Consider the following 22,988-nt stretch of genomic DNA (forward strand, 5'->3'; position numbering starts at 1 on the left):
TGCCGTAAAGCGTTCTGGTGCCTCTAGCCTATAGAAACGCGCATGCGTGAAATCTTTGAGCTATTCCGCCCCCACGTCCCTTCATGGTGGTTGATTAGGGAGCTCCGTGGGTTTTTGTTAATAACGGGGAGAAGCGGGGATCCATTCTTGTTTCTCATAAGGAGAGGTTTTTATTGTTTGGGGTGTATTTTTTTTCTCTAGGGAAGGGGTTGGTGCAAACTAAAACCTTACTTGAAACATGCAGGCGTTTCAGCTTTAAAAGTTAGAGCGCTGGAGCACGTGGCAAAAAAAGAAAATACTGTACGCTGAAGCTTATTAGCAAATAAAATTAATGTAAACTTCTGTGCAGTGTGATTGCCACTTCCCCTTTTTAGATTTCAATTAAATTCCCTTAATATATTTTACGATTTTTAAAAAGCCTACTTTTTGAACTAGGCATTGTTCTAGGAGCGAGGTGGGTCTCAATCCTGCATCTTCAGCGCACCTCTTTATCCTTGCTTTTGCTACCGGAGATGTGTATTTTAGGAGCCCGCTTTATTTTTCTGTGTTAAATCATTTGCAACATGGGGTCTTCTTTTGTCGTTGGATCCCACCTGGGACCTTATCGTTAAGGGTGGGTAACTAATAAGCATAAGGGTCAGCATTTTATTATTATTAACAACAATTATATTATTTTCCACTTTTTATTTAGAGGTTGTAAGGCTGCTGAAGTATTTTGGGGCTTCATGATGTCTTTTGGGGGAAAATGCTGTACCTACAGGGGTACACGAAAGGGTTCCAAAAAGATATATGGCAGAATTTAGGCTGGATAATCTTCAAATTAACCTTCCAAGAAGAGGTACACCATTAAGTCTAAACTTTCAAAAGGAGTATATGGTTATTTTAAGTTTGGGAAACACTGCATTAGCAACAACAACAACAAATTTGTACCACACCCATCTGACTGGGTTGCCATAGTAAGGCAGGTATTCAGCCACAACCCCTAAAATCTCAGGAATTAAAAATGCCCCAGGAATACTTAGTGGATTGATTAAAAATATAAAATGAAAACAGGCGATACTTCTCTATATGTTCAAAATGCAGTAACAGAATAAAAAGGAAACTAGGCTTGAGAGCCTCATGTGGAGTAGCAGAATGTTTATTTAAAATATTTTTTTTAAGCTCTTCAATGGGTTCCAGAGTTGTGTTTAATAGATTTCTAGATAAAAATATTAGAGTATTTGTAGTCCACCAAGGGGTTTTACATTCTTCAAGTAAGAGTGCATATTGGGTGCATTTGGAAGGCATAACTAATACTCTGGGAAGAGAGTTCTTGCCATTTAACAACAATAATGCATTGCTTAGTATTCAGTGCAAGAATTGTGATCTATCCTTTTCACACCCCAGTAAACAAATGGTAATAGCCTTTTATATCAAGGATGTTTGGTGCCACAGTTTATTTTCTTCGGGACTTAAGTGTATCTCTAATAACAGGATATGATGATGTGGGCTTTAATCAACAAAAAGTCCACCTTTGATAAAAGGAATTGAGTCTGTAAGGTACTATGAGGCTCATTGTTTGCTGCAAGGGTATCTAACATGGCTGCCCATTGACAGTTTGGGCAGTGGTCTTGAAATATATTGAAGAAAATAAACTTTTAATGGTCATGGGCATTTAGACCACACTAATCAATATAGATGGGATGCGGGTGGCGCTGTGGGTTAAACCACTGCTGATCAGAAGGTCGGCGGTTCGAATCCCCGTGACGGGGTGAGCTCCCGTTGCTCGGTCCCTGCTCCTGCCAACCTAGCAGTTCGAAAGCATGTCAAAGTGCAAGTAGATAAATAGGTACCGCTACGGTGGGAAGGTAAACGGTGTTTTGTGCGCTGCTCTGGTTTGCCAGAAGCGGCTTAGTCATGCTGGCCACATGACCCGGAAGCTGTACGCTGGCTCCCTTGGCCAATAAAGCGAGATGAGCGCCGCAACCCCAGAGTCGGTCACGACTGGACCTAATGGTCAGGGTCCCTTTACCCTTTACCTTTAATTGATATAGAAATCACAAGGAGTCTGTTTGTTTTCTGCTTTATCTCAATGGTCCTGGTGGAAGATTGAGAACATACTGTGAAGCAGGGGAAATTCTTTATTTTTCCTGAAGGATTTTTTCCTCTACATAGTGAATAGAAAGAATAGTAACTGCAGAATTAGCTGAATTAGTATTACAGTTAAGTCATTAATATTATTACAGTTAAGTCATTACTCAAACACAGTCACAAAGCGATTTATCCAAAAATATTTGCCATTTGAATTAGTATGATTTTTTGGTAGCTTCCCCTTTGAATTACCCACAAGATGGCAGTGCTTACCTAGAAGTTCTTGTCTACCATGTTCCCTCAATATTATGAGATGCTTTTCTGTAATTTCTGAGCTGTTTCTAGTTACATATTGTTCCTACATTATTATATCCAAATAGCATTTCATAGAGAAATAAAACTAGTAGTGTTGCTTATTAGACTTGAATTCTTGAAGCAAGTCAACACAGTCTTTACTGACTTCACTGCACTGCTACAAGATAGATTAAGTGATGAGCCCTCACCCGTGTTTGATTGTATTTGAATGGATTTTCATCTGCTTGTGTTCAAGCTATCTCCCAGCTTGTTTCTTTGCCTAAAGGTCAGGAGTATACCAAGGAGCCTAACGGGCTCCATAAAGTGGGAGATGGTGCTCAACAACCTGAGCCATTTGGATGTCCCAGAGGTCAGCCACATCTTAGACAGGAGCACCAGTTATATCAGCCAGAAAATCCCCCAGAACTGTTTGGAAACCCATTGGATCCATCCACCTCTGAGGGTAACCACCCTAATAGTGCTTTTTTTGTAAGAAAAAAAGGTATTACCATGAAGTTCTTGTAGTAAGTGTCACATTTTAAACATATCCTGCAATGTACTTCGTCTTTAGATAGCTTCCTGCTTTTTGTATCAACTGCAGAATGTCGTTCATGTAGCGACCATGATTCCACATATTGGGTAGGGTTGAACTGAGTAAGGGAGGGTCCTACCATCCTGATGAACATCCATGAATAAATTGTCCTTATAAGCAGAGACGACGAAAGTTAGTATAAGATTTACCTGAGAGAATCCTCTTTCATATTCACTCAAAGAAATTTGCTTTACTCAGTTTGTCCTTGACTTAGACACAGACTTTATGCAATATTATTATTATTATTATTATTATTATTATTTGTTAAAGAGGAACATTTTTGCCTGGCTCCTAAAAGTGTATAATGAAGGCTTCAGTCAAACCTCCCTGGGGGTGAGCATTCCACAAACGGGGAGCCACTGCAGGAATGGCCTGTTTCATGCTGCCACCCTCCGGACCTGTTGTGGAAGGAGGCACACAAAGAATGAAATGCACAAACTGTTTTGCTGCTTTCTCATTAATGTATGTCTTACCTGGTCTTAAACATTTTTTCCTGGAGTGTACGTATAAAAAAGGCAAGAAAGAGCCAACAAGATGTATTAAATTAAGCAAGGCATGAAGAAAGTGGATGGAGATTTTTTTACCAGTTGCGGGAAACCTCAGGAGGGAAGATCACTCTTCTGCTTGGTCCTGCCTGCACGTTTTCTACAAGTGTCTGAGAACAGGATGGGTGTTGGGTTAGATGGCCCATTGGCCTGATCCAGTAGATGCTTCTTATATCCATGCCCAGACTACATCCCCATGCACACAGGCCAGATGTTGTACTGTCCACCACACTGCTCCTTGTTCTGGCTTGTTGCAAGGCAGCTTCCTATCTTAAAGACGATGGGCTTGGGACTTTCACTTCCTTTCAAACTTCATTATTGCAGAAACAAAGTTGATGAGAAAAATACAGAGATTTTATTCTGAATAATAATAAGATTGAGATGAGCCAGATGTATTGAAACAAAATAGGGTTGTGCCAATCACTGAGCAGTCCCACTTCCCCCCAATCATTCTAAATACCCTCGTGATGAGAAGTTCTCAATCTGGACAAGGTTTATAACAAGGGAAAGAAACACAATGCTCTCAAGCTCACTTCCCTCCATTAGGGAAAATAGGATTCTTCAGCCAAAATCTAGTAAGATCATTTAAATAATATTAAATAATTTAGTAAAAAGCAGAAAAATTGCTCTTGGGACTGGGAAGATTGAAGCTCTATAAATCAAAGAGGAATGTCTGGCAAAGGTCAGCATCTTATTAGCAAGGGGTGGGGGAATGAACATAAACGCATGAGAAGAGTACAAGCATCATGACAAAACCAACTCAGATACCTATGCCAATGAAAGTTAGTATTCCAGATAAAAAGCAATTGGAAACTAGATGTGACAAACATGACCTAACAAGGTGCAACTGCAGGAAAGAAATGGCTTTTCTACTGAACTTTATCAGGAAGTATGTACACAATAAGAGCAAACACACATGATGAGGAAGGCCTTGTGGAATAGAGAGAGGCATTGGAGCCCCTTATTTTATGAGGCAGTCTTAAAGTTAGTGGTCTCTGTATCTTATACTGACTTTTACACGTGCAATCTAGAATTTATCAAGAGGCCCATCTCACTACAGGGAATGGGGGAACCAAAAATGCTTCCACTCCAGATCCTTTCCCCAGTTCTCAGGCTTGAGTAAACTTCTTCAGGACGCTTTCAGCCAATGTGGATACAGTGGTACCTCGGATTACATACGCTTCAGGTTACATACTCTTCAGGTTACAGACTCCGCTAACCCAGAAATACTGCTTCAGGTTAAGAACTTTGCTTCAGGAACGAACAAACGAAAATGTTTATTTGGCTTTACGCCCATCATGAAGCACAACACAACAAAACAAAGCAAAACAAATAAAACACTGGACTCGTACAGGCCACCAATAATATAACACAATTCACAGCTCACAAGGACAGATATTAGCAAATCAAAAGAAAAATTTAAGATTAAGATTTCGACACTACACTAAAATCAATATCTGATGTCATTATAGAAAATTCTTATAACTATCAATAATCGGCTAACATTCCATTCCGTCTCTTATACGAGAGGACGGCTGTTAGGAATTTAGCAACCTGTAGGTAATATAAGGATCCACATCTTGAAGAACCCAGGCAAGCTGGTTTGTCAGCCATAGGCTGAATTATAGAGTTTAGTATACCAGCACAAACTGAACTGTACATAGGGCAGATAAACATGACATGCTGTAGAGATTCAGATGTTTTCATATCACAAGCACACTTTGAAGGGACTTGGCCCTTAGTGAATCTATGTCTCAGGACATTTGTTGGAAAAACATTGAACCTAGCTCTAATGAAGGCATATCGGTGAGACGCGGTCATAAGCGATGTTAAGTAGGACGGAGCACGGTAGATAGGGATTATGCCGAAATTTAACGGCGAGCAGACTCCACCACCAGCTAGGAAATTTTGGTATAGCTCCGCATCATCCAGCCTTTGATTTATACACCTTTTTGCCACATTTAGATCCAGTTTGAGCAATTCAGTGGGACGAGATCTCATAGGACAGCAATTTGGCATGGATTTTTCCTGACCACAAATTTGTGAAATCATCCTGCCACATGCATTGAATGAGATAGTGGTTCAGGAGTTTGTGCCATAGGGATATCCAATAAATCAAAACTCTCCTCCATAGAACTAACTCCACTGAAGGGATCTTCATTTCTAAACGAATAGCCGCATTACTTACGCATGTTGGTAATTTTAGAATTCGGCGTAAGAATTGGCTTTGAAGCGACTCTAAAGGTGAGAGGTTTGCAAAGGCAGCCCATAAAGGTGCAGCATAGGCCATTGTGGCCATCACTTTGATGCTATACACCTTCAAGGCCGCAGGGATGAATAAGGCCCCCTCAGAGTAGAAAAAACGGAGGAGAGAGTGTGTTAGGGCTTTTGCCTTGTTTTGAAGGTATTCAACGTGCGCTTTCCACCCTAAATTATATTGAAAGTAAATACCTAAATATTTAAATTTATGTACTTGTTCGATTTTCGTGCCCTCCAATTTCCATGAATAAAGTTTTCGACTCCTTGAGAATATCAATACTTTAGACTTGGTGTGGTTGATAGACAGATGATTAGAATGGCAATATGTCGCAAAAAATCTTTAGTGCCCTCCTTAAACCCACTCTGGAGTAAGAGAGTAGTACCGCATCATCTGCGTAGAGAAGTAAAGGACAACGATAATCTGCTATACGAGGGGTGTGGATAAATTTTTGTGAGTCGACTAATGGGTTCCTCATATCACTAATAAATAGGTTAAAAAGAAGTGGCGCTAAAATACAACCCTGGCGAACACCCTTATTTACTGGCACTGGGTTAGTTAGGTCTCCAGCAGGGGATAATCTCACCCTGGCCATGGACCTGGCATGAAGTTGGGAGATAAAGCCACAGGAGCCTTCTATCTATTCCCCAGCAGGCAAGTTTATCCCATAGTAATTTCCTCGGAATACTATCAAACACAGCTTTCAAATCTATGAAAGCTGCGCAAAGTTGGCCCCGTCGAGGTGTCGAGTATTTCCGGGCTAAGTGAAAAAGAATAATTGCCTGGTCTGTTGTGGATCGGTTTAATCTAAATCCAGCTTGCTCATGCCCAATCAGGTCAGCCTCAACTGACCGCTTCATCAACCTTGCCAGCAAAAAATGGGCATATATTTTCCTAATGGACGATAGCAGACTGATATTCCGGTAATTCCCTGTGTCACCGGGAGGACCTTTTTTGTAGATAGGAATTATAATGGCCTCCTTCCACGTTCCTGGTATTAAGCCCGTGGCATTTATTGCATCAAATGTTTTAGCTAAAATCCCTGCCCACCATGCAGAATGTAGCTTTATAGCCTCAACAGGGACCAAATCTGGCCCAGGGGCCTTACCAGTTTTCAGCTCAGCTATCAATTCTAGGATTTCAGCAGGGTCAGTATTGGGCCAGATGGGAAGGGGATTAGAAGGTCTCCAGTGAGTGTCCGGAGCTTCTGCCACTGAGAAATATTTTCTCAGGAACTGCTCCCATGTAGAGGCCGGGATCACCGTTAAGGGATATTTCGTGTTTCTTCCCTTTATTAAGGACCAAAATTTCCGGGAGTTATGAGATTTTGAGGCAGAAATTATAGTCTGCCAGCGATTTAAATGCCATTCCCGTTTGGCCGATTTCTGGGCCTGTTTGTATGCTTTTCTAGCCAGGGAATAAGATGGAGGTAAGGCCGGAGCGCCGGAAAGTTTGTAATCATTATATATTGTATGTAGATGGAGTCTGGCTAGTTTACAAGCAGAGTTAAACCAAGAATCGTTTTTAACTCCATAGGTTGGAGAAGTAAAAAAGCAGGTTAAAATTTCTATCAGGCAAGAAAAAAAATTCATACAAGTAATAGGATCACGCGGACTATTCCTACGTCCGGCAGCTCGCCAGAAAACTTTTCTCGGATAAAATCCATATATTTATGGGCGAGGGCAGGGGACCATCTAGTCCCCTTTATTTTAGTGGACGACTCTACAATCACCGGGATTGGGTGGGTGCGCTCGAGCAACTGCCAGTCAACACATAACTTGGTTGTCAGGGGAAGATGATCACTAAACTGGGCATTATCAATTTTAAAAGAGATGACATTCAAAAAAAGATCCCGGGAAACCAATACATAATCGAGAACACTGTTTGATTTTAACCCCAGGTGGGTGAACTCTCCTGGTATATCTGGAGGACATCTGATGTTTTCACCCATTCACAAACTTGAGTGATAGTGGGCCTCTTCATTTGTCCAGTAGGTGTCAGATAATGATTACCATCAGCCATCCATTTGTTCCATTCTTCTCGCATAAAGAACTTAAATGGCTTGTTGATGGAAATGTTGAGAGGTTGAAACTGGTTGGTAAGACCTCCAGGAATTACAGCTAGGTGAGTCTTCACTTCTTTAAAGCACTTTTTTTGTAGTTTCGCTAATATGTGCTCTAAAGTGGTCAAGTACTAATAAGGCAGGTTTTTTCAGAGGCCCTCCAGGACGTTTTGACCACACTTTTCGAAGCCATACTCTCATTCCATTTTCATCCATCCATGCTTTCACTGAACATGTACAACGATTCCTCTTGGAATCACTTCTTTTGGAAATGTTTTCCTTATGAAAATTAACATGGGTGGCAATTTGGTGCCGTCTGCACAGCAAGACAACACAGCTGTGTAATGGGTTTTCTCATGTCCGGAGATTTTCATGTTGATAGTTTTGGCACCTTTCAGATCAACAGTCCTATTAAATGGCATATCAAAGGATAGCATGTAGCAAACGGTCAGGCTAGTCAAATGACCACACAGCAACAGAAAAATAAAGCAAAGTTTTAATTGTTTGCCAGCAGCAAGGAATGGCACGGAGGAATAAGTTCCGAAGTCCGGCCCGCCCCAACAGGGGAGGCTTCCCTTTATACATTCTTGAATCAGGTCTTTATCCAATCAAATTACATATACTCTGATAGATACAATAGGTTCTGCCTAGAGACAGGGCATGAGGAGTAGGACATTACCGTTCCATGTCTTTGTTTGGTAATCCTTATCAGCCTATCTCTGTGTGTCTCTGGGTAGTGGGTGTCTGAGTGTATTTACTGGATATGGGGGCCTGGCCTAGATCAACAAAATGGCTTCCTTGCTTAACATTTTAACTCTCAAAATGGCTTCACTGAGCACGTTGCTACAATGCCTTTCCCTGTCAATTTCCCAGAATACATAATTGAATAGGGCTATTACTTTATTTATTGAATTTGTTAATTGCTTTTTTGCCACAGAAACCTGCGACTTAAAATTATTTTAAGCAGATAAACCCTTTTCACCCAAAGCTTGAAGACTAGGATTCCACCCAGTGTCTTAACGGCCAAAAGTTGTGATATTTTGCTATAGGGAAGGCAAAACCTCTAGACTGGCCAATTTGTCTACAAGCAAATACCTTCCTGGCTCCAAATACAACAAGCTTAGCAAGACCAGGAGGCACAAAGAAAAACTGGTTAGACAGACTAAAACCTGTCTTCCTCTTCTCTGGAAGGTTCAAGCTGGGGAGGTGGTCTCCACCATTCCTCCTCTGTCCAGTCCTTGACAATACTAGTCTGTCATTCCTTGGATGCAGCATGTCAGGTGAAACAACCAATCACTTTCTCATGATAATTTCCACCATGTCTAACATCTTGGGTAGTTATAATGAAGCACGTGAAAGTAGAGTGGTACCCACTTAGAGTGAAACAAGGATCAGACAGACACAGCTTTTGGAGAAAAAGAAGGTGAGGTTTTATTGCTGAGCAATAAGGACCCAGTTGGAATCTTTTCCAAAAGGACTGGGACCCAGAGAGATACAGGCCCTGAGGTTATATACCTGAGCAAATCACAGATCATGAGACAGTCACGAACGCCAGCGAAAAATAGCCAATTAGCGTGCTTCTTGCCATGCTCCTGATCTTACGCAGAGTTTTACTCCTAACTTCTGCTTTCCATTGTGTGTACAATGATGCACAATGATGTACAGTCTGACCTTTTCCCTACTTCTGACAGGGAGGGAATCTCCTGGTGCTACCTCCCCCTTACGCATCTGCTCTGTAGGGATTTTTGTGGTTAGGCCCTTCCTGTTTTGTGGACCATTTTAGCCTGTAGTTGAGGGGGATATTTGTACCAGCGCCTTGTGATTCATGGCTTCCCCTTTCCTATAGGGTACAGGATGTTACTAGGTGAAAGGTTGGTTCTAGACTTGCGGTTCCAAGCAGTTTGCAGTTAGCTAAGGCAAAAAGCTTTCTTGATTCAAAATGGATTATAAAAATACTGTAAGCCCTGATTATGTGTGAGCATATGTGAATATATTGATTACTGATAACTGATTATATGAATAGCATAAGGGTGGCCCCCCTTTCCTTGCTTTAATGGTACTCGTCAAAGAGCTTTTTTATTCTTCAAAAGGATTGCTATTTTAAAAAAATAAGTTTTTATTAAAGATTTTCTCAGGTTACAAAAGTGCATATATGTTGACAGGTTGCTTATGCTGTTCATTGTGTCATCCAAACATACAATGTCTTCTGCATGCATGTCAGTCTCACTGCATGGTTATTCTTGTGACCATCCATTACATTGCTCCTGCTACTGAAACATCTGCAATTTTGTCTATTCAATGCATAAACCATGCAATCCTGGTCCTGAAACCATGCACTAGTGGAGGCCAAAAAAAGTGCATATTTTGTGTAATACACCTACTCTAATTATGGTGATATATTTGAATTTGTCCGGGTGCTCCCATGATATCTTCAGACTTTGGGCTCCCACCAGCTTGCAGAATCCCCTTGCTAGCTGGCTCTCAACTTATATACCTGATTGTTGTGAGGGTAAGTTGAAGAGGGGGAGAACCCTGAACTCCTTGGGAGGAATGCTAAAGGCTAACACAAATGAGTACATAGCAGAAAATTAGTAGGCGAGCCCTTACCCCCAACTGAGGTGGCAAATCCTCTATACATAACCTCACTGAATATTATTATTAATTGCAATGGGATACACTTCTGAGTAAACATGCATAGGATTGGGCACAGATAGGGAAGCTTCAAAAGCAGTGAAGTTGTGGGAGGAGGGGGAAGGAAAGATGACAAAAGAAGCAAAACCCAGTAATTTCTGGGGACACCAGCGGCATAGCTAGCTGCTAGGGAGCAAGGCAAGCCACCTGTGGGGCAGGGCGCGCTACTGAAATCAAAGTGCCTGAGCATAGCACAGCAGCTTGAGCAGCAGGGCCAGCCCCATGCTGCTTTTTCTGGCCATACAGTACTTGCAGGTGTCCAAGCTAGTGCATCACTCCCAGGGGAGACACCATGGCTCAGATGTGCTACAGGGCCAGCACCTCCCAGTTGCGTCCTTCTTAGCCGCCCTCAGCAGTTGAGTGCCCTGCAAGCACAGCCCCAGGCTGCACTGCTTTGGGGAGTGGCACACTGTGCTCTGGGGCGTCCTGGACTTGGGCGTCACTTTGGGCTCCGGCATGTTGCCCCCAACGTAAATGCCACCCGATGCACACATCCCCAGCTACACGACTGGGTGACACCAAATCATAAACCCATATCCCCATATCCTAAACACATCATATTTCCTCCCTCCTTACCACTCAGGACAGTCCATCCCAGTTTTTCTACCTGCTGTTTCCAATCCTTTCCAACTCATGCCACTAGCAGGAGTGCTGCTTTTACAAGAAATTAGTTCTTTATAACAAAGGCCAAATTACCCTTCTTTAAAAATGGTTAACGATTCCATACTTCCAGATTTTGTATTTGTGATGCCTCATCGACGTTTTATGCAATATTAAGGCCCTATCTGGAAACACCATAACACTCCCCATGATGCTACACCCCTACATTTACTACAGACAAACCAAAAATTTGCATGACTGAAGAAATATTTGAAAGGCGAAAGGCATAGAAATAGAACGTAAATAATCTGTGTTAAGGACAAGAATGAAACAGTTGGGATGTGTTGGGGAAGCTAAGCACTATAAGAAGCGAGGAAATAGAAAGGATTCCAGACTGCTTTTTCAAACGGTTGTTGTGGAAAATCTTAAAAATCAATATCTTAACACCATCCCTTCTGAGTTCTCAACAGTATCTAACCCTCAGACAGAATAGAGGGGTTGCTTTTTGAGGTGACTTCTATTTGCTCCTTCAAGAGCCTGTCTTGTCAAGCCACTGTTCATATTTTCAGCAGGCTTTTTGACTGGATGCAGGCCCTCATCTCTTAGGCCTCCTCAGCTGAGGAAATTGCACAGGTTCTGTAAATGGATGTTAGTTCAGGCCTGTGAGACAAAATATGGGAAACGGCTGGGGTAGGCATCCAAATCACTGGGATTTTTAATTTGGAGGAGGCATATTTTCTAAAGAGTCCCCCCCCCCCAATGCCTAACCAAGTGCCTCAGTTCCTGACTGCTTTTTTCCTTTCTATGAGGCAGCTCGTCTATAATTATGATTTCTGTTGTTAATCAGTTTTGCCATTATTGTTTTCTAAACCCACTGAGAAGCCTATTTTTGGACTAAGAAGGCAGCGTACAACTTTGTTCTGACAATAGAATTGTGGTGTGTGTTTGTAAATAATAGTCAAAAATTGAAACACCCCCCATGAGGCAATGCAGTTGCACTTGTGAAATAATTGTTCAAACAAACAGTTGCACTGAAGACCTGCTGTACGTATTTGGGCACGCTGCCGTTGTGCTCTTTTCTTCAAACTGAATTTGGGCCTTGATCCTACAATTTGAACATCGCAAAGGGTATTCACAGAGTTTGGTAGTACCTTGCACAGAATTTCTGCCATGACAGACTTTTGAACAAAATAGGGTGGGAAGAGGAGAGAGAAGTGACTTTCGGGGCTTACATGGACAACAATAACTTTTATTACCTCCTTGTTTGTACTTGAAGTCTCTCAAAATTATAACAAGTTGGCTAAACAAAAATGACGTGACCCTTAACAAGAGAAACATTTGAGAAGGTTTTAAGAGAATTTAAAAGATGGCTGTGGTTACGTAAATTGTTTGTGTTAGAGAACACCAAAATAAAGTTCTGTAATAGTAGCTTGTTGACTTAATACGCATTTCAAAATGATACTTTCATTTCATTTTCTTATAGAAAGTAGCATCAAAAGGAGAGTACGGCAAGTGAGCACTGAGGCATAATTTAATGCAAATCAATCAAGTATAGTTTTCTGTTTTATTCATGCTGTCAAAATATTATACATAAATTTTGTCATGTGCCAGGTGACCTACAGTTAGTTATTAGCTTGCTCATTCTTAGATTAAAAATAGGTGGATTTGACATCTAATGTACAGTAGAACCTAATAGTTCTCTTTCACCAGATGTTTTCCTTTTACTTCTTAACAGCACAGTCCACTATTTCCAAAATTCTCCCATTCAAAATCCTCTTTAATTTTCAATCCATGTATCTCCGAATTTGAACATTTTAAAACAGGAATTTCAAGGCTGATCATCTGGCTTAAGGTATTTCCCCACAGCTGTCTTCATAGCAAACATCCCATTATGTCATAGAAAGGCAGAACATATTTCCTTGAGAACATTGACAAATGAATCTTAGTTGCTGTCCCCTTAAAACAGGCATACTCAAACCAATGTATCCAGTCACTGAATTTTAAAAGTTCACCACTATATGGATAAATCTGCTTTTTCCTGATATTATTCCATCCTGTTCTCATCAATATTTTCCAGTGTTCCAAACTTCAGTTTTAGCTCCACAAACTTCCAGCTTTCCTCAGTTCTGTAATCATTTTATTTCTTTAATCCAAAGGGGATAGGTATCGAAACCTTACAGGCAAATTACAACGTATGTCTCAAACTTTGGGATTGTTGAAATATATGCAAAAAAAATTAATCAGTTTGAGTTGTGCAACTCAAACTGGGTCTACTAGTCTCAAAGTTTTTTAGCAATGTGGACTAAAGCCACTTCTGTGGCCCCTCCAGTATTAGGATGGACAGGCTTCATCGGACCTTTGCCTAAATCTTACGATCGTGTTGATTTTGCTAGGTTCCCCCATTTTGTGGTTTCCTCTCAAGTGACTGTAGCCTAGAAGATGGCGACAGGCAGCAGTAACAGTCATGGGTGGGTCAGTTGTTTGTTTTTTAAAAATATTTTTAATTGATTTTTCTAACAATATATCTTTAACAATTTTTCATATTTTCACCCTCCTCCCCTCGACTTCCCCCACACTCCCGTTTTGTTTTATTTCCATATTGTTCACCCTGCGTATTGTTTCCCCAAAATTGGGTGGGTCAGTTGTGATACAGCTTCATGCTCTGAAGTAGAGCAACCACTGGCAGGCCAAATTCCCGAAACAGAACAGTCACGGGATGCTGCTTCCTGCCTTAATGCTGCAGAATGGATGCTGAGACGTTATGGCACATTCATACCTGGAACATCAGGCAGTTCCTCAGGCTCTTGGAAGGTAAGCTTAATTTAGCTGAGCCTATATGGAGGACCCTGTATGTCAATAAAATATGCCATCCATGCATGGTAGTCTCCATGTATTTCATTCTCCAAAAGGACACAGAGACTGTGTGATTGGAACTCCATGGGCTTTTGCCACTGCTCGGCCGAGAGAGGGGCACTGGGCAGGTACCAGACTTTTGTAACAATAAACTGTCTGCCCATGAGCATTGATCTTGAGTTTGAGAGACTTAACATAAGTAAACAATAGCTGCAGTATGTGTTTTTGAGAAATCTAGAAAGTTCAATAAAATTCTGCACCTATAAAACTTCAACCTTGTCAATGGATTCTTAGGTGAGTAGTGAGAGTGTCACTGGCTGAAGGCCTTTCCATGCATTGATTTGGGTTTACGTATGTATGCTTTGATGGGAAGTGAGATCATCGCTTTGACGGAAATCGATGTTGTACCCTACTGGGCTACTGCCAGTGTCTATAATCTACTTTTATTGTAGGCAGGGCTTTTTTCATGGGGAACTCATAGGAACTCAGTTCCAGCACCTCTCAGGTGAGCGCCATTGCCATTGTAAGAGAAAGAGGGAGGTGTTCATGGTGAGTTCCGGTAACTCTTTTTCTAGGAAAATAGCATTGGTTGAAGGTCCTAGATGTGCTACTGCTTAGGGCTTGATAGGTTTACCATCAAATGCTATTTGTGACCTAACCCAGAGACATATGATTGGTCACAGAAATTGGGATGCAGAAAGTGGACCTTGGTCCTGATACAGCAAGTTTTATGTTCTTAACTTAGATTTAAACTTGTTTTTAGTTTCAGAGTTTTGATCCTTACACCATTCAGTGAAATCTCTAGCATTGAAGTGCAGGCTTCCAGCATGATTTTGGACCAGACTTTCATCTCTAAGTACCTCTCATGATTTATGAAAGGCTGTCAGACCTAAATAAGAGAAGCTTTCCATTTATTTATTTATTTATTTATTTATTTATTTCTTGCTTCTACACACAAAAGGAATAAAACTACTATGGTTTTTTACAATAGGCACCAATAGATTTAAGTAATTTGTATATGTTGTAAAAATAGCTGCTTTGAAGCAAAAGATAAATTCCTCATACACATTGTCTTTTTCATTGTCGTTATAAATAAGGTTTTGGAATCAAACAAGGAATCCGGCTTCCTTGTTCTTACCATAGTTATTTCCGGCCATTTCTTCATTTCCAGAGGAAAGGAAGTAATGGTGAGTATTCATTTTCATAAGTAATTGTGTCCCTTCAGTTTCACAGTGTCCATGGTAGGAATGTTATATTGGTTTTACTAAGCACTGCTTAAACGGTTTGCAAGTGTAAGAACTTTGCTAGATGCTTTCAAATTTGCACAAAATGCAAAGAAAGTCATATGGTCCAGTTAAAAGTTCACAGTTGGGCAATAATTTATTAGGACAAACCCAGTATCACAAAACAGTGAGAAAGCTTTCAAGCACTCAGAAAGGGTGCTCAGCAGTTTGGGGGTGCAGGAGAAAAAACAAAGTTGGCTGGATATTTTAGCCATTGAGTTTGTAATTTAGATCCAGCTGTAAAATAGAATTTACAGAAAGTCTCCCCAATGCCATGGTCCTGATCTGGATGGACTAAATGTTAGCTGGAATACAAAATAAAACAGAATAATGCCCTAGCCACCCACCCCAGGATGCTGTAACAATTTAAGGGCTCTGACTGCTCTGAATACACTTTGATCTCCAGACCCATGCTAATGATAGTGATTGCTGTGCTTGTCAGTAGTATTATTGTACCATCAGTGTGCACTGTGCATTATCAAGTATAAGATAACAGGTCCCTGCCCTAAAGAGCTTACCATCCAAAATGTAATATAAAGGTGTGAATAAACTGGGGAGGAATATGAAATTATTTAAGTCAAACATAACTTGCAGCCTACTTTCCCCACATTGTGCAGGAAACTCCTTGTTTGAAATATTTCCCTTTCCCTTTAAAAATGAATCCTTCATTGATGGCTTTGATCTCAGTAGTTTGCCAATGAAATAAAAATATTTAACATTTAGATGTCTTCTACGTGTGCAAAGTGGCTCACTGGCTCACCTTGCAAGCTCCTGTTTTCTCCACTGAGAAAGACAACAACACCACTGTGATTGAACAATAATTCCAAAATGGAACAATGGAGTTTGTTTCTGCTATTTGGTTTTCCCCCCTTTCTTTTGAGGAGGGTGTTTTCTGCTAACTCCCCTCTAATACACTTTTTAAAAAACCCAACATCCCTGCAGAATATTCCTAATCATTACTGTATATATGCTAATACACCTGTCAAACTGTTAATTGTTTATGAGCAACTTCAAGGCCCCTGCTCTTCCTTCTTATGGTTCTTTATCTTTAGACTGGACTTGGATCAGATAGCCCTTGAAATAGACTGTAAGACGTATTCCTGCTTCAGAGCTTTTCTGTAGATAAATTGAGCCATGTTTCTTCCCCCCAGGAAGGTTTTTCATTAATTGATGCTTCTCAATGGCTGAAGATAGTTAGAAATGCAGATTGCATTTTGTTTGGTTCAAAAACAAAGGTATGCTGTTTCAGGCTTCAAAATTCTTTTCTTAGCATGTTCTTATATATATCTCTCTTTGGTGTTCTCTGACACAGTTGTCTAGATTACTTTCCCCTCGTTATTCTATACTTTAATTATTTTCACTTAATAAACCTTGAATAGTTCCAGGTATGTGTGTGCTTCTTACACATCTATTTTGTTGGCATTTTAAGATTATGTGCACACAAAATCCAATTTAAAGAAAACCCTTCTGTTTTGTGCTGTATGTTGCCTGGTAGCCCCCTCCTTCCTTACCATCCACAGTACCACAGAAAATTTGACAGCTTGCACAGATCTGGAACTACTGCATTTCTTGCTGAAGAATGCTATCAGATGCTATATGGGGGGAAAAAACCCTCCATAATTTCTGTGCTCTTTGGTTTTCTGCTGCCTGATTATAAATCTACCTTCCTGACAACTTTATGCCAAAGAAACATGGAAATAATAGGATTACATGCTTTGGAAAAGGTTTATAATAGTTCATCACAACTATTAGAAGTGGTTTCATTTTATTTTATTAAAAATACAATTTGGAGTTCCTATGTGCAATCTGGTACACTCAAGAAGAAATAATTTACTTAGATGTCATATTTTGATGTACTTATTCAGGTGTCATATTTATTTATATATTCAAGTCCTCTTTTTTATATATCTGAAGACCTTGCTAAAGAATTGTGCCAGCTGTGAATACTGTTGCAACAATCACCATTCACAAAATACTTTGCTTCATAAAGTTGTGTGACTGGTAATTATTTGTATGGCAAAAATGACCAGATGAAGCAGCCTACAGTGTTTTCAATAAAGGTCTTAATATAGTCACATTAAATACAACACTGATTTTTAAATAATAAATACCTGAAAAAGAAGCTCTGAGGTTGGAAAAAGCAAGTTACATTTAAGTTCTATTCAAATAAATGCAATAAGTTTTATCACTATCCCACCCATCAGAATGTGAGACAAAAGGTCTCTCCACACCCGAGAGTCTGTTGTTTCTTATGAAATACTGTGTTTTGATGTGTTTTTCCTCAAACCAGCTTTGATCCAAATTGAAAAAAGGATGACCTAGCTGGGATTTAAGCAGATAATGCCTATGCAGCTGTAAGGTAGACAAGAAAAAGCAGCATTACCTGTTAATAAATAACACAGGCTCACATGAGATACACAATTACAATACCTCGTTAAATTTGAATGGTTTGTGAAAGGCTCTTGGGGGAGTTGGGGATTGTAGGCTCAGGCACTGGGTGCATGCTGCCAGTACCCAACTACCACCGGAAGAGTGAAAGATGAATGGACACAGAACAAGGTCTTGGGTTTGAATAGGCCACAACTTCATTGTAACTAGGTTTTGGTAGCCCAACTGGTGATTGATTGTTTTTGCTGGGTCAACCTTGGATTAAGGGTCACCTTATGACATACATCAGATCAGAGCATTCCATCCAGAACTTCCACTCAGGAGGCGTGCCATGGCTAGTTAGCTCCCGTCTGGGTATCAGGACAGGCACTGCCTCCTGGACCCCTTTATTGGGGTACTAAATATTTTTAGTGGCAGGGATGGGATTCCCAACACTGCCCCCCCCCCCAGGATCCAACCCAATGCCTTGCCCACCACCGAATGCACTGGGAGCTCTCCCTTATGAATGATGCAGCCATACCCACTAGCCTTCCCGTCATTGGCCTCTTCAAACAGGGAGGCTCCCATCCACTTGTGCAGCCACAGGAGGATTTTGTCCCCCAACAACTGCACAGGATGGGAAGAGGGCGCCTAGCTGAGCCACAGTTGTGCTAGACAACAAACCACTACTCCCAGGGGTCTTAAAGTAAGTGGCCATTGTGAGTTGTGTTGTCACTTGTGCACCAATTCAGTAAGATCTAAAAGAAAAGCTTTTCATAAAAAAAATTAGCTATTGGTCAGAAAAAGCTAGTATTAGATGTGCAAGCTATTGCTAGCTACTCCTTAGTTTTCATTAGAAAATGATAGTAATATATCACAACTGTAGACGTATGTATATACCTAGGTTGATGGTTTTAGCACTACATCTTTAAACACCTAGAACAGGCAGGCAGCATGAATTAAATTAAGGAGCTGGAAAGTTAGTTTCATTTTCTCTTTGTAGAGCAAACACCGTATGTTTCGTGTTCAGTTTATTGGAGACTCCAAAACACAGGCAGAGGAGAACTGCAATAACTGTGTGCAGAAGCTTGCTGATTATGTTCCCGTTCAAGTAATGGATGCAGTAAGACAGGAATTGCAACCAGTTCACAGCCTGCTGCTAGATAATGAGCGTCAGATGAAAGATGCTGAGCAAAATTCACCAATGGATCACATTGTAAGGTGATGGGGTGTATGTAGGGGGTGGATTGACAGAAGGAACGGAAAAGTACTGCTGTCACTTTTGTGTATTGTTTACATTTCTTCTATAAAATAGGAATACAGGGTTAGCAAAATAGATTGCCTCATGGGGTTGTCTCAGCGTGCCTAATGTAAGGGCTGGCCCTGCAGGAATAGCCAACTGTTGTCCCATGGGCTTCAGCCAGGAATGCATGTTTGCCTATTCTTTTGATTACCTTTTTATACTTTTATTGCCCTTAGGTATCAAATGTCATGGGATTCTGATCATTTTCAGGTCACATTGACACCAGCTGTTTGCTGTGAAATACAAACATGCTACTGGAGTGATGCTTTAGAAGGCTCTTCTGATTTTAGTAATTTTTAGAGCACACAAATTCTAAATATTTTGGATCACACAAACTGGAAAAAATGCTCATTCCATTTTTCTGTTATTTTCGTTCTTTGGCAATATACATTTCATTGAATTTATCTTCAATACTTTTTAGATTGTAAATCAACCTCCAGCACAAGAAAGAGCATCTGTAGCAGAGCTAGCACAGGTAAATAGTTGAGCACAGGACATATAATGTCTCTGACAGAGCAGAATAATGAAACTGATGATAACAACACAGACATTCATCTAAGGACACATATAATAACAACATACCCCCTAATAAGTAAGGGGAAAATCAAAACACTGGCGGCAGCCAAAAGGGCAAGAATCACCCCTCCATCTCCAGAACCCCCTCCTGACTGCGAGCAAGATACCTGTCTGCCTCGCTTTGAGAACATGGTGCACTGAAAAGAGAAAGACAACATTAGACATGCTCACAGATTTTATTATGATTGGCTATGGATGGCCATTGCCCTGCCCTATCTTATGTTAAGTTAACCTGGTGCTCTCTGTAAATGGAGCAGTGGGAGGGGGGGAGACAAAACTGCCAACTCAGAGGAACCAGACACCCTAGTAAAAGGCAAAAAAGAGAGCTACATGTTCTTATTAATTCCCCTAGAGACAAAAGGGCTAGACCAACTAAACCCCCTCAAAAAAACACCCAAGAAGAAGACAATATAAAAAATACAATTACAAACAAGCAAACAATATAATAAGACCATAATGCAGAGTTTCTCTGTTCTTGTTTTCTGCATTTTAAGCAGTTTATTATTTTTAATGGCATATTTAGAAGACAAAATCTTCAATCCTGTGCATGCTTATTGGGAAGTAAACACTGCAGAACACAGTGATAACAGATATAGATAAAGATATAGATATATACCCATGACCCTGAGATTAAGAGTCTCAAGCTCCAACCACTGACCTATCTGATTTAATGTTCCTGCATATTAAGGCAGCCCAACATCTCTATAACTGCAGCAAGTGCCTTAATGTTCAAGTGATGCAAACCCTTTACGCACACTGTATATACATGTCTATAATCTATATAAGAATTAGCTGCAGCAGGCTATGTATTGCAGCCCTTAAGCACAAGAAGGGCCAAGGGGGAAGACCAACTAAGATGTTGTGTCACATTCAGGCAAAAAAGGAGGTGCCACAACTAGTGCTTCACCGGGAGGATGGTAAACGGCCATTCTGAGTAAATAGGGAAAGGATAATTCTGAAAGAGTACATAAGTTGTTCCAATTCCTTTGGATTTCATCAAGAGAAAGACTTAATTAGACAGAGCAAAATTGGTAGAAAGCATTGCTATTTTATTTGTAAGCAGTTGACCATATCTTCTTGCTTCTGCAGTATGTGTTGACATCAAACATAGAGCTTCCTCTTGCATATCAACACTCCCAGTGGAATGCTGAAGATCTAGGCAGTTTCATTCGATTGTGTCTCTTGGATCAGAGCTTCCCAGCATTTGTGCAAGAAGTGGAGAACCAGTTGAAAAAAATTACAGATGAGTAGGAAGCAAAGCAATAAATTAAAATGTATTACAATGAGATAAATTCAATATAGATAACTGAGAAAGAGTACCATAGCTAGTGGTTTTATTTTAAAAAAAGGTTATCCATTTATTACACTTCAGAAAATACACACAGGTTTTAGAGGTATGCATAAAACAACATAACTTTAAATTGCCATGAAAAAAATAGCTTTTTGTTATTGTGGCTGAAAGGACATTAACCCAAAAGGGTCTTTTATAAGAATGTAAAATCTTAATGGAGAAATCCTGCCTCTACCACAGTGTCAGGGACCTGGTCCCTCAGCTTGACTTGTCTGAAGTAGCTGTGTCTTGTTTCTTTAAGTTCTTTGCTGCCGCCGGTTCCCTCGGAAGGCTTCAAAACCTCATTGTAAAGGGGTTTATTAGGCTTGGTCATGAGATGGACTGCACCACAAGAGGCAGGATAAAAACTGGGGTTATTAAGGGGATTATATCTACATAAGGGGCACCCACACCACAGTTAGGACCCATCACACCAAAAATTGAGCAAAGTCATATTTCAGTCAAACACCTTGTTTCAGAATGGGTGCTCTGCATCCAAACGTAGATGAAGATCACCACCTCCCACACAGGAAACCTCATGTTGAGTTGAGTGACAATATCTTAAGGGGTATCAAAATTGGCACAGGTTGGGCCTGTCACACAAAATTTGGCAGTGTCCCTTCAGATGTGACAGTATCTTCAGAGGTAACCAAATCAATGCAATGTGGACCTGTCATGCCAAAAGGCGGGCAAAGTCTTGCCAAAGTATGTTTTCGTCCACCATCTTAATTTAAAATGGCACCCAGCAGCCCAATATTGACAAAAAAAAAAACCCTGCCTCCATCTCATGCCAAGTTTGCAATTGGTGCAGTTTGGACCTATCATGCCATGTCGAAATTCGGGCAAAGTCACTCCAGGCCATATATTGAACTGCCATCTTGATTCAGAATGGCAGCTGGTATCCTAGCATTGGCGAAAACCACTGTGCCTACCTTGGGAACCCTCATGACAAGTTTGGTAACAACAGTTCAAGAGGCCTCCGAAAAACACAGGGCAAACCATTTTCCAACATATATAGTAGACAGGGCATGTAAACTGCTGCTTATCTTCCTGAGATTTTATGAACTGGTTCAACATCTCTCTATAGTAATGATAAGTTCAATTATTTTCAGGAGTATAATGGCTTCAAAATATATGACTTTGATGGAATTGTGCAACATGAAAGACACATCAAAATTTCTATTTCCCATGAAAGGAACTACATTAGGTGCTCCTGTGTGCATTGGTTCAGATAATAAGTGTGTCTGAAATGTATTGAATCAGTGGCTGAGAAACTTTTCATTAAGAGCACGTTTCCAATTCACTGATCCCTTGAGAACAGCATTAAAAGTGTTAGTAGCACAGCCCCACTCTCCTCAAAAAGGAATCCCATTTTCTTCTGATGGCCAGGTGAAAACTCAAGGCCTCATCCTCATTTGGTATAAACCAGGACAATATGACTTGAATGTCTAATTTTGAGACATCCCAGAAAAAATGACCTGAGTGAGTGGGAAAGGATGATGGAAACCAACAGGCTATTGTTTACAGAGATTGGAAAGTAAAGAAAGTACTATTGATTCTCAGCTACAAACTGGCAAATAATGGATAAATTAACAACACAAGGGCATTCTAAAAACCATGTGTTGCTTCTCCAACATTCTGGTAGTGTTTTATTTTCATTTTGACCTCTGCCCCTTACTCTGTTTTCTATAAACCTTTTGAATAAACTGCTTAATTGGATTTCTGGGCTGTACTGGTTTCTGGGCACACTCAAGGGGTGGTTGAACACACATGCATGTATGGTTGCTCTGAACCATTTGGCCTGTGTTACTGGATTTAAATGTGCCTGAGACATCTGGAGGGGAGACAGGCTGAAGTAGCCAAGTAGGCAGTGGAAATATACTCAGAGTCGAGTGTGAATTTCATGCTCTTTATTCAGCTCATAGTAGCAATGAATGAAATTTTCCCCAAAACGTCTAGCTATATATATACACATTATTTACACAATGAGCCCCGCGTGATTGGCTGATTCCAGGCTGCTCCTGTAGGCCAGTCAGGTTGCAGATTCACCTCCTCCAGAAGCCTGATTGGCTGCTCCTGCAGGCCAATCAGGTCACTGATTCACTTCTACCTGGAGCTGGATTGGGTGGCTCCTGCGGACCAATCAGACTGCTGCATTCTGGATC

At 40.6% G+C, this 22,988-nt stretch overlaps 1 protein-coding gene across 25 annotated transcripts; it reads left to right on the forward strand.

Annotated features, from left to right (window-relative positions):
• Nucleotides 1–56: 56 nt before the first annotated feature.
• On the forward strand, nt 57–22,542 carry REC114 (REC114 meiotic recombination protein; the record flags this gene model as incomplete). 25 transcript variants are annotated; one of them, XM_082238372.1, is made up of 9 exons in its annotated part: nt 11,633–11,801; nt 12,595–12,623; nt 13,505–13,579; nt 13,754–13,922; nt 15,062–15,151; nt 16,399–16,482; nt 18,618–18,830; nt 19,339–19,392; nt 20,583–22,542. In XM_082238372.1, 7 exons carry the CDS (start codon nt 13,551–13,553, stop codon nt 20,742–20,744), a joined length of 801 nt encoding a protein of 266 aa, XP_082094498.1. In that variant the 3' UTR covers nt 20,745–22,542. The 25 variants fall into 25 exon arrangements, with proteins under 25 accessions (XP_082094483.1, XP_082094480.1, XP_082094474.1 ...); XM_082238349.1 differs by having other exon boundaries at nt 11,644–11,744; XM_082238351.1 differs by lacking the exon at nt 11,633–11,801 and adding an exon at nt 12,096–12,155.
• Nucleotides 22,543–22,988: the final 446 nt, after the last annotated feature.

This window comes from Podarcis vaucheri, assembly GCF_965113315.1.
Source record: "Podarcis vaucheri genome assembly, chromosome: 9".
NCBI classification, from domain to species: domain Eukaryota; kingdom Metazoa; phylum Chordata; class Lepidosauria; order Squamata; family Lacertidae; genus Podarcis; species Podarcis vaucheri.